This window comes from Scardinius erythrophthalmus (genome assembly GCF_964197995.2).
Source record: "Scardinius erythrophthalmus genome assembly, chromosome: 16".
Lineage (NCBI taxonomy): Eukaryota > Metazoa > Chordata > Actinopteri > Cypriniformes > Leuciscidae > Scardinius > Scardinius erythrophthalmus.
The window spans coordinates 4749871-4763286 of NC_138236.1; the positions used below are offsets into that span (position 1 = coordinate 4749871).

At 37.2% G+C, this 13416-nt stretch overlaps 1 protein-coding gene across 2 annotated transcripts in view; it reads right to left on the bottom strand.

The window, feature by feature from the left end:
* Positions 1–728: 728 nt before the first annotated feature.
* Positions 729–13416, bottom strand: part of znrf2b (zinc and ring finger 2b) — a 39641-nt gene continuing 26953 nt past the window's right edge. Inside the window, exons 3-6 of one of the 2 annotated variants that reach the window (XR_014031824.1) lie at positions 3947–4052; positions 3788–3870; positions 1770–2524; positions 768–881 (exon numbers count right to left, since the gene is read on the bottom strand). Coding sequence is in view for 1 of the 2 variants with exons in the window: in XM_081389130.1 (XP_081245256.1) it covers positions 3813–3870; positions 3947–4052 (164 nt within the window). In the remaining variant the exon portion in view is untranslated. Of the gene's footprint in view, positions 2525–3787; positions 3871–3946; positions 4053–13416 lie in introns of both variants that reach the window. The other variant, XM_081389130.1, reaches the window with a different exon arrangement.

Genomic DNA, 13416 nt, shown 5'->3' on the forward strand with positions numbered 1-13416 from the left:
AGTATTTTTTAGTAAAACATCAAGCAAAATAATCAGATATAAAGTTTTGCTTTCCTAAAAAAAAAAAAAAACCTAAGTGAGTTTATGCTCAAAACAAGAACAAATATCTGCCAGTGGGGTAAGAAAAATAATCTTGTTTTTCTTGTGAACTAAGCAGATTTTTCTGACCCAATTTTTTTAAAAGCATAAACTTACTTAATTTTGCAGCTATTGTCAGAAAACAAGACTTAAGTTAATATCTTAAGTAATGTGTGCATTTCAAGTAAATGTTTGTCGATTGAAGAATGATTAGATATTTATATATTTATATATATATATATATATATATATATATATATATATATATATATATATATATATATATATATATATATAAAAAAGTCAAAAATAATGAAGGAGAAAATCTTTTTTTTTTTTTTTTTTTTGCAGTGAAGATGCTTTCCATTTCAGCTTCAATGGGCCATGACTAGTCCACAGGTCAAATTTATCACCAAAACTAAGACCTCATATAAACCTAACCACGTAAGGCTTTACGTGAGACTGGTAAAAATAGAATGAATGTAAATCTATAATCAAAAAAAAAAAAAAAAAAAAAAAAAATCCCTTGTAGAATCTCCGATTAGTAACTCTAAAAAACTAGTTAGCAGCGCATTTGTTTGAAGCGGTCAAAGCCTACTGGAGAACGACCACCTTTCTCCAAAATATGATATATTATTATCTCCAGCTGAAATGTGACTGAGGGTATAAATGATATAAATCACACACATGCCGTTCTGACTCTATAATTTAGATCAAACTATATGAACTGCACAAAATAAACAGACTGAGAAACTGGTGATAAAATCCCAAAGACGACAGAGACATGAAGCTTGTTCCAGCAGCTACAGGAGAATTAAAGACAAACACAACGACAGAATTATTCAGCACAATCTCAGGTCACATTTCAGCACAAATAATCAAAGCCATTAAGATTTGTCACGTTATTATTTTCATAACTATCAAGCACATTTTCAATCAGAGTTACTACTGGAATACACTGATTTTTTAAAATGTAAATCAGCATAAATTGAGAGCAGTACAATACTATCATGATGTATAAATACTTATACTGAAGGGGTGGAAATATGTATAATTGTCATGAAAATGTGTTGCAATGTGAAAAATATTAAGCTTTGGAATTAATTCCTTTGATTTTGAGGTGAAATATGACCTGGAGAGTTTGTGAGATTCACTCATTTGGCCTGATGTGGTGCCGTCCATTTCTCACATAAAATGGATGATCATATGATTTGATGCATGCCCAATGAGTAAATAAACATAAAAGAGCCCTAAATGACGTCAGAGCTGAAGACTGAATCTCACCAAACCTGTCAAGAAATGTAATTTTTCATCACAAAATTATATTTCGCTTATAGAAAAAGGAGAGATTTTAGGACCTGTTGCATTTTTATTTTACGTTATTTTCATAATTAACCTCACCCAAAATTCAATATATCGTAATTAACCGATTGATAATTATGATATCATCATGGTAGTATTTTCTGCGCCACCTTTATTTATTCTGATTTTAATCAAAATAATTGCATTACATTAATATTCCCCAAAAACAGACTTTTTTTTTTTTTTTTTCATTATGCAAAATATAATTCAGAATTTTTTTCTTCTGATTTTGACCTGGACATGTTTTGATGAGATTCACCCAAAATAATGTGTTGAATTAAGGCCCAGATTTGTCTCAAGACAAAACGTTGAATGTTCACGTGATGCACCTGCATAAGTGATCTTGAGATGTTCAGACATCATGGAGAACCATGTGAGAGGCTACAGTGAATCTTTATCTGACAGATATTGCTACGAGACTCGAGATGTACAGGACATTCGTCCATCTGGGAATCCAGAGAGAAAACGGCTCCAATGCGAACACAACCGTGTCGGCGTCATGAAAGACAGGGCACTTCTCAGTATGGCTCAGGGCCGACCTGAATCAGGGGGTCACGTGTCCGTCATATCCAGGTGTCTTTCTATGAACATCTGAAACGCAGCCACTTCGGCCCTTGAGATCTGAAAATTAAGGCACTGAGAGACACAGTCCCATTTACCAGAAAGTTTCGCAGAACAATCAATCACCTGATCATCCAATAATCAACGACATAAGAGTCAGCTGACCCCGAGTCCGGCCAATCAAAGAACGTAAAACAGCCAATGAAACGAACTTCTGCTAGATCAGCCTTCTTCACAAGTTTCTGATTGGAAAACTGTGCAATGGAGGAGAAAATCAAGGATCTCGTCCTCTATTGTGGTTTTCATAGGTCTGCGATGTGGAAAGAGTTTCCCTGAATGAGTTTTGGCACACTAGGGTTTGTATGGCGACTAGGGAGAGTCGTGCTACGAGAAGAGAGGGACGTTCTGTGATCAGGACCGTCCTGCTCGGCCTGAAGAGACCAAAGTCACAGTGTCTGTGAGGAGGAAGAGAATTCACATTGCTGTCCGCTAGTGGGACACGTCGCTTCTCACAACCAGGAGGCTAGAGACATGAAACACAACGCAAACAATTAAAGAGTGTTAGAATGATTTAAGGCAAGACCATTGTTTTGTTGTTTTTATATAAACTGGTCAATTTTGAGATTTTGGGCCATTTCGCTTGCATAATGTGTCTTCTTTTAGAAAAAAACATCAAAAATACACATTTATTTTATTGCACTTTATCAATTTTGCGTCTGTAGATTTAAATGACAATACATATCTTTACAGAGTTCAGCAGCTTTATAGTTTAATTCATATCATATACTTCATGTAAAAATGAAGGGTTTTACATAGAGGTTTGTTTTTATATCATTTGCCTGTTTTATAGAACATTTTATTCCTAGAAACATGGTGAAAATTTATGTTTTATGGCTGCAGACAGTATTTTCTGATTTATTTACTGTGAGAAAAAGAGATATCCATGTAAAAACCACATGTTGCACAAAATGAAACAAGAATTTTGGTTAACACTTTCTTTTAAGGTGACATAATTACACTTTTCTACATGTACCTACTATAGCAATAACAGTAAATTATGCATAATTACAAGCAACTAACCCTAAACCAAACCCTAACATTAACTCTATAGTAGGTACATGTAGTTAATTCATATTAATCAGTACTTATTTGAGTAAGTACAATGTAATTCCGTCACCTTGAAATAAATTGCAAATGAATTTTGATCCTGGCGTTAACCAATGTTCATATTTATATTCTGGAAATACATACAAATTAGTTTATATTTAATTATATAATGCCTCATGTTACTTTTTTTTCACTATTTACCTGGAGTGTCTTGCCTTATAATAATAATACCGTAATAATAATAATAATAATAATAATAATAATAACTGCATGCAGTTGAAGACACCATGAAACTGTTTTAGCTAGAGAGATTGAGTCTTTAGTTTTGAACTCTAAAGTAATGTATATTTCTGTTTTTACACCGATTTCAGATTCATAATTAATCAGTTAATATGACAATTTTACCATGACATAAAATGACTCATGGAGTTAAGATTTTTTTGAATAGCATATAACATCATGTCATTACATGTGACATTATATTAACATTTTATATAAAGTGTGCTGATTAAATCAATACGACTAGGGACATTTTTTTTTTTAAAGAACATAAACAGTGTTAATTTTTATTTAAAAGCACATGCATTTAAATGCCATCATGTCAATAAGTGAAAAGGATCTCTGACATTATTGATGTACACATGAATTCACTTGATTCAGGAGTGTGAATGTGTGTTACCTGTGCAAAGGTGAGAGAGGCGCTTTTAATCTGAAGGATGTTCAGGACACGATCGGTTCACTTCAAACCACTCATCAATACAGCTGAAAGAAAGCAGTGTTAATATAAGAGAAAACAAACTCACGTCACTTACACACACACACACGTGAAGAGTTTTACCCTTTGTGATAGATGCAGAGGCAGGGCAGGCGAGCGATGGTGTCTCCCTGGACCAGATCCTCCAGACATATTGCACATTCTCCTGCGTCCTTCGACAGGACGTCCTCTGAGAAACGACAAAGAGGAACACTCAAAATCAGACAGAGCCTCTTTGAGTGTAATCAAACTCTGAGAGAGGATGAATCAGGAGGATTAGCATAGTTTGTGGCAAAAGAACTTCCATGACTTTTTCAGTTTTATTAGATAACTGGAAAAGGAAAATATATAATGAACACACACACACACGAAATGAACATGCTTTAACTCTGAAGAGCTGTCAACAGTGAGACACTTCACTTCAGGTTACCGAATTGAACCTGCAAATAAATGCAAGTCACGCTGCATAAACACATCAGATCAATAACTGTTATATCTAATAATTTTCATGAAACTTCTGTGTAAATCACTCATGACATCTGAAATGCTTTGAATTAAAAGACAACAATATAAAAACAATTTACCCAGAATTGAACTTGCGTTTCATGAATCAGGCCCAACATGTGGGAGTCTGTGTTATAAATGAGCAGAAGGTGGCGCTGAAGACCAATTTTTCCGACCACTGACTCGTTCCTGCTGTTTACATGCAGAAAAACTGCACAGGGTCCAAATCAAACACTCACAAACGATTTCACATCTGTAATGTGATGTATTTCAGCATGAAATGAGATATTAAATGAGCAAAAATTCATTAATTGGATGGTGAAAAGTGTCTATGAAATGAGTTTGTGATAATACATTCTCAAAACTTTTTAGTTACATGCATTGATGAATTATTCACAATAAGACGTGGAACATGAAGTTAAATAAGATCAAGTTTGTTTTGAAGCTGAAAACTGAAGCAAAAATAAGAGTTAATGTTTTGATAAATAAACCCAGATGACAGCGGTCAGTGTTTGTTGGCAGACTGAGGTGAACACACACCTGTGGCCCTTCACACAGGACTATATGAGAATTTACATATAAACACAACACTTTACAGCCTGAAGGCCCTCATTTCACACAGCTGAATATTCATGAGACATGTGACTGTGCTTTATATGAATCTAAACTAGATTTGCATAACCTGAGGGAATAGCGCTAAAGTTTGAGCTATGTTCAGGTTGCGGTACTTTTAGGTTCAGAATAAATTAAGTGAAACACCCTTGCAACCACTCACAACTCTCTAACGACCACATAACACCCCGGCAACCACTCAAAACACCCTAACGACCACATAACACCCTGGCAACCACTCACAACTCCCTAACGACAACATAACACCCCGGCAACCACTCAAAACACCCTAACGACCACATAACACCCTGGCAACCACTCACAACTCCCTAACGACCACATAACACCCCGGCAACCACTCAAAACACCCTAACGACCACATAACACCTTGGCAACCACTCACAACACCCTAACGTCCAAATAACATCCCGGCATCCACTCACAACACCCTAACGACCACATATCCCCCCGGCAACCACTCAAAACACCCTAACGACCACATAACACCCTGGCAACCACTCAAAACACCCTAACGACCACATAACACCCTGGCAACCACTCACAACACCCTAACGTCCACCTAACACCCCGGCAACCACTCACAACACCCTAATGTCCAAATAACATCCCGGCAACCACTCACAGCACCCTAACGACCACATAACACCCTGGCAACCACTCACAACACCCTAATGTCCAAATAACATCCCAGCAACCACTCACAGCACCCTAACGACCACATAACACCCTGGCAACCACTCACAGCACCCTAACGACCACATAAAACCCCGGCAACCACTCAAAACACCCTAACGACCACATAACACCCCGGCAACCACTCACAACACCCTAACGACCACATAACATCCCGGCAACCACTCACAGCACCCTAACGACCACATAACACCCTGGCAACCACTCACAACACCCTAACGTCCAAATAACATCCCGGCAACCACTCACAACACCCTAACGACTACATAACACCCCGGCAACCACTCACAACACCCTAACGACTACATAACACCCCGGCAACCACTCACAGCACCCTAACGTCCAAATAACATCCCGGCAACCACTCACAGCACCCTAACGTCCAAATAACACCCCTGCAACCACTCACAACACCCTAACGTCCAAATAACATCCTGGCTTCCACTCACAACACCCTAACGACTACATAACACCCCGGCAACCACTCACAACACCCTAACGACTACATAACACCCCGGCAACCACTCACAGCACCCTAACGTCCAAATAACATCCTGGCATCCACTCACAACACCCTAATGACTACATAACACCCCGGCAACCACTCACAAGTCAAGTCAAGTCAAGTCAAGTTTAATTATATAGCGCTTTTCACAACACAGGTTGTATCAAAGCAGCTTCACAGTAATAAATTAGAACAATACATCAATGTTTGTTTCTAGTGGAACGTCTACGTTTGGTAATGCTGATCAATGGTATCGTTGATTGATTAATTCAATTAAATATCCCCAACTAAGCAAGCCAAAGGCAACAGTGGCAAGGAACCGAAAAACTCCATCAGGTGACCTAATGGAGAAAAAAAAACCTTGGGAGAACCCGGGCTCAGTCGGGGGCCAGTTCTCCTCTGGCGTTTATGAACTAGAGGTCGGATTTTACTGTAGGATTAAAAGTATTATATGAATGCCTGGCTGAAGAGATGCGTCTTTAATCTAGTTTTAAACTGGGAGAGCGAGTCTGAGCAACGAACAGTATCCGGAAGACTATTCCAGAGTTTTGGTGCTAAATGTGAAAATGCTCTCCCTCCTTTGGTGGACCTAGATATCCTAGGTATGACCAAAAGCACCCTAACGACTACATAACACCCCGGCAACCACTCACAGCACCCTAACGACCACATAAAACCCTGCCAACCACCCACAACACCATAAGAACCACATAATATCCCGACAACAACCCACAGCACCTTAACGACCACATAACACCCCGGCAACCACTCACAACACCTTAAGAACCACATAATAACCCGACAACAACCCACAGCACCATAACGACCACATAACACCCTAGCAACCACCTGCAGCACCCCAACGACCACATAAAACCCCGGCAACCACTCACAACACCTTAACGACCACGACACCTCAGCAACCACTCACAACACCTCGGCAACCACTCAACACCCTAACGACCACATAACACCCCGGCAACCTCCCACAACAACTTAAGAACCACATAATACCCAGATAACCCCCCACAGCACCCTAACGACCACATAACTAACACCCTAGCAACCACCTGCAGCACCCAAACGACCACATAACACCCCGGCAAACCACTCACAACACCCTTACGACCACGACACCTCAGCAACCACTCACAACACCCCAGCAACCACTCACAACACCCTAACGACCACATAAAACCCTGGCAACCACCCACACCACCTTATGAACCACATAATACCCCGACAACCACCCGCAGCACCTCAACAACATCAGCAGCTCATTTTTAGCAAATGTCAAATCTAGTTTACATGCAAACCATGAGCGTTTTAAGATGCTGCATCAATTTTAAAATCGGTTCTTCAGTCTCCTGCGTAGATTTCCCTCTGCATCTGACATGAATCATAAGTACAAGACTGACGCGTGTTCCTAGACGTGCTGATTAAGTGTTCGGTAATCGATCAGATGAACGTGAACTGTGGCAGTCCGTGTGTGTGTCACTGCTGCTTTCCACTCTATATCGCTCCACACTTTAGTGATTGATGGAGAATCAATGTTCCTTAGACACTGAAAACTGAGCACACACAACAAAAACAAATCATGACATGCAACATGAAACTCTCTGAGTCTCAGTCTTGCATTAGACTTCTTGTTCAGAACAAAGCAAATAAGCTTTAGAGGAAACTGAACAATTTGTGCTTCAGTGAGTTAAAAAACTCAATTGACTCTCTTCACACCGACTGCATGTGTGTTTTTGATAAAACCTTAGTATTATGCAAGATTCCAGTATAGTATTCTCCCATAGCAAACTGGTTGCAAGAAAACACTTTGTCATATTATATCTAACAACTGTCGATCACAAATAATTACATTCTCAGGGAACTACACTGCGACCAAAATGGTCGCATATGCGACCTTTTGAAATGCCATTGCGACCTTAATTTTTAATGGGTCGCAAATGTATCACTGATTATTTTTGTACCTATGTTTTAGGCAATATGCTATGATTTACTATGAGCATTTATTAAAACAGAAATGTGTATTTTAAGAATACGTTTTATAACTTGCTCTGCCTCTGAGCATTCAAAACATCAAGTTAACTTCAGCCCCGCGACCGTTACTTAGATTAAAACGTAGCCTACCATTGTATCAGTGGTGCGCGAGCGGCTCTCTCTCTCACACACAAACACGGACGCGCACACACACAGAGAGAAGATAATTGTAAAATGAAAATTGACGGGCTATAGTTTACATTTAATATTTAACGTTTTATATTTTAACGTGTTCTAACCAGAGCCGGATTAACGCAAAGGCAAACTAGGCACGTGCCTAGGGCCCGATTGGCGGGATGGGGCCCAGACAGAGGGACAAAAAAAGTACAAATGTCCTATCTACAATTTATTTCAATATTTATTAATTCACTAAAAATAGTGACGATGTTTATCTTAACCATAGACTGTTACATTACTGCAGTTAAACCAATTAATGTGTGCCGGCTTCTGAAAGTAACGAACGCATCCATCAGATGCTGCGAGGCTAAAGCCTAATAAGCACACAAAGAAGCACAGCTCATAATGCAGGTGTGTGAGTTGTCGTCATCTATTTTGGAGTGATTGCAATGTATTCTAAATATAAACTTGTACTGTAGATCAGCGTCATTTCTGGAAAAACATTCACCGCTTTATTACGAGTTTAAAAGAGCGCGAGCGTCATTAACGTGCCCAGACGCGACGCTTTGAATTTGCGCGTACAATGAATAACATCGTGTCGGGAGCTGACTAGTAAAAAAGCTACAAAATTAAAAGACAAGACGTCTGTATTCTAAGTTAAAAAGCCAACACACTACAACATTTTTAAATGTTTCAAATAGTCTAAAGGATCTCATATCTATGGGTCTATCTTCTAAATTCTGCTGATGATTAGATTCCTGACATCACGCCAATAATTGCACTTTATATATTTTTTTCTGCTCAGTAGCGATCGTGTCTTTCTCTTCCACTTGATTTGTGTATAGCATATTTAAGGTAGCAATGCAATATAAAAGCACTTATGCTCATCTACTGAAGTGGGATTCTGGAACTGTGAATAAATTGAATAAAACAGCAAAATAACAACAACAACAATAACATCTTCATTAAACAAAAAAGAGATTACCGTAGATAAAGTTTGATTAATATGTACAGTACCGGTAAAAGTCTGGACCCATTACTATTTTTAATGTTTTTGAAAGAAGTTTATTATTATGCTCTACAAGCCTGCATTTATTTGATCAAAAATACAGAAAAAAAAAACAGGAATATTCAGCAAGGATGTGTTAAATATATAAAAAGTGATAGTGAAGACTTTTTTAAAACAACTCTTTAATAATCAAAAATCCTGAAAAAAAGTATCACAGGTTATAAAATAAATATTAAGCACCATTTCTAACATTTGATAATAAAGAATGATCACGTGGCACTAAATTCAGCTTTGCATCACAGAAATATAAAGTATAGTAAAATAGAAAACCATTATTTTAAATTTTAATAATATTTCACTATATTATTTTTCTGTATTTTTGATCAAATAAATCCAGGCTTGATGAGCATAAGAGACTTCTTTCAAAAACATTAAAAATAGTAATGTGTCCAAACTTATGTACTGTGTAAGTAAAAATATACTGCTTTTAAAATTAAATGTTGTATAAATAAAAAGGTTAGGAATCATATTTGTTTCAAGTGTTTTTTTATTGGGGGTGGGGGGCCTCCAACATGAATTTTGCCTAGGGCCTCCTAATGTCTAGAACCGGCTCTGGTTCTAACCACTGATCTATATAGAATGACATTATATAGATCAGTGGTTCTAACGTGTGCGTTCCTTCCTCAGCGCGTACATGTGAAGCTCACATGCACTAAAAGCCTGTCTACCAGCGCCTGGATACTGGACTAAGTTATCTTTCGAGTCTTATTGTGCTTATACTGTTAAATACACACAAGGTTTAGATAAACAAAGTCGGTTATGTCTAAAGTGAAAGCAAACTTGAGAAAATTGAGTAAATCTGCTTGTCAAATGCGTCTATTAGACGCATCGCGCGCAACTCTTAAAGAGACAGTAGCAATAGTAAACACGCTGCCGCTTGTCCTTAAAGGGATAGTTCACCCAAAAATCATTTACGCACTCTAATGTTGTTCCAAACCTGTATTAATTTCCTTCTAATATTTTCTAATATTTTTATAATATTAATATTTTGAAGAATGTGGCTATCCAGTAGCTGGTCCCCGTTGACTTCCAAAGGAGAAAAATATACTAAGTCACTGCGGTACATCAACTGTTTGGTTACCCACATTCTTCCAAATAACTTATATTTTCAACAGAAGAAAGAAACTCATTTGAGTTTAAAACAACTTGAGAGAGTAATTTATGACAATTTGAATTTTTAGAAGAACTATTCCTTTAATGTTAATAAAACAACAAAATGCAAAGAGAAAATCACTCACTGCTCTTGACTGAAGTAGCTTTATTAAGTATCAATGTATAATTTATACAGTGAAGTCTATTTTGTTTTATTTTCATATTTGTTCATTTAATTACTTCAATGCTACTGTTAAATACACCTATACTGTAGCTGAAAACATAAAACACTGTTTATTTAATTTGTATATTAAGTTGTGTATGTGTAATGTGCATCTTTGATCTTAATATTTAATAACAAAAAGAAAATAATGACACATATTTTTATCTTCGCCCCTGTCTGCTATTTTTTTATATATGTTTTGTTACCCAAGGCTTTGTTTTTAAAATATGGACATAAGTTTTGGCTGTAATGCTCAGTCGCAAAATAGTAAAACCAACATAAAAAAGAATTGTGATAAAATCGTGAATCGTGATTTTCCTGAAAAAAATCGTGATACAATATTTTTGCCATTGGAATAATAAATTAAGTAGTCTATCTTAATTGTACACAATATTCCTGTTTTTTTTTTTTTTTACTGTTTTATGCCATAACAGCAATATTAATATCGGTTATTATCGGAATCGACCACAATTTTCACATCGGTGCATCACTACTTAAGAGTTCAGGAGTCTGCCCATCTGTGCCAACCATAGCATGTTGAAATCCATTTAGGAGAAAATCTATCCCAACCAATGTTAAAGAAAACAAAAACAAGAAGGCATGTGGTTTAAAAGAAGGCAAGTAAAATAAAAAACACATCTGTATGTAATACAGTTTCAGTATTGTTTATTATTATCCAGAGCGGCTTACTATAAATAATTTGTGCGACCAAATCATGTTTTGCGCCAGTAACTGAAAAAGTTAGTAGCGCAAGTGCCACCAGTGGAAAAGGTTAGTGTAGTTCCCTGATTCTATAATAAAGTAGTATGTTATATACACTAACTATAGTAAGCATAACTTTTTAGTAACAAGTTCTAGAAGCTTTAAATACCTTTATTGTGAAGGTGGTAAACAAAAGCTAAACAAAATATACACAAACTTCATGATTTTAATAACCAGGCACTTCCTAAAAACACTTAAGAGGAAAGAAAAGAAAATGAATGTCAATATCAATGCTTGAATATCTGAGAGTTTGTATATTCAGCAAACAGAGATCTTAAAGGTCCTGTTCTACGTGATCCCATGTTTCAAACTTTAGTTAGTGTGTAATGTTGTTGTTAGAGTATAAATAATATCTGTAAAATTATAAAGCTCAAAGTTCAATGCCAAGCGAGATATTTTATTTAACAGAAGTTGACTACATAAAACGGCTCGATTGGACTTCATCCCTCTACTTCCTTCATTAGTGACATCACCAGAACCGTGTTTAGACTAACCTCCGCCCACAGGAATGCTCCCTCAACTCTACTGGCTACTTGCGCACTTCTTATAACTTAGGCTACTGTGTTTACTCAGCTCTTACGGTGATTTTCTGAAGTAAAACTGACGCTTCATCTTTTGTGTGATGTACAATAAACTTTATTAAACTCATCAGTACATGTTTGATCATCATTCAGACCTGGTCCGAAACAGCAGACTTGTAGCAGATGACAAATACGTTATAATAACCGTAATTAAACTGCTAAACCATACCTGTTTCATCTCTATACAGCAATCTGACTCTGTAGGCATTATTGTCCGACTCGAAATGAACACCGTTACTGAGAGTTTCTGATATTATCATCATTCCGTGAGATGAATTTGTCCTGACAGACTGAGCGCGAGCTCATGAAGCTCCGCCCCCTGTGCCGTCCAGCAGCACCTAATTTGCATTTAAAGGGCACACACTGAAATAGCTCGTTTTTCTGAGCCCCAAAAAATGTCAATTTAAACATGCTGTAAAAAATGATCTGTTGGGTATTTTGAGCTCAAACTTCACATACACACTCTGGGGACATCAGAGACTTATTTTACATCTTGTGAAAAGGGGCATATAACGGGACCTTTAATAGTCTAACTGGAAATTATCATCATCATCTTATGCTAATATGACTTAGAGTTCATTAGTGGGTGGGAATTCCCAAGGAATAAATATCATATATCAGTGAAACAGAAATGATCCGACACAAATACTGACCGGATTAGAGTCGTAATGTTATACGGAGCCGCGCTGCAGCTCTCACACTATTCTCATCTATCAGGACAGTGACGTTTATATGCGTGTCCTGAACTCTTAAAGGTGAAGTGTGCGAATTAATGTTGCCTACACAATATGAACTCAAACATTTCTCATAAATTGATTTCATTAATTAATTTTATAGTTCTATACTTATACTGTAAAACTATGTATTGACTCATTTGGGCCTGTTTTTATTTCCCATAATGAATTTTAGAAACATCTCAGCCCAAGTTGATACTTGAATGAAACAAATCTGAGAACTGCATTACATCTCCCTGAGTTTTGAAAGAGAAACTTCTGAAGAATATATTTTACCAAATACTTCATTAATAATTTTTATATTTTAAATGGGTTCAAATGAGATGAATTTTAAATTTTTCAGAGTATTCCTGTAATATTAACACCATCTTGATGAGCAATTTGCAGAGATGCGTATCAGAGCTGTGAATGTCACTGGGAACGCTGTTAAACTGCCGAGACGGTGACATCTGCGACACTCGCTGGCTAAAATAAACAGAGTCATTAACTGTTACATAATACTGGATAAACCTTCCCGTTATGGCCGGCGCATGAGCGGTACACTGAGTCACATGAGACGGCAGATGACAGCGGCGCATGGACTCTGAGCGAC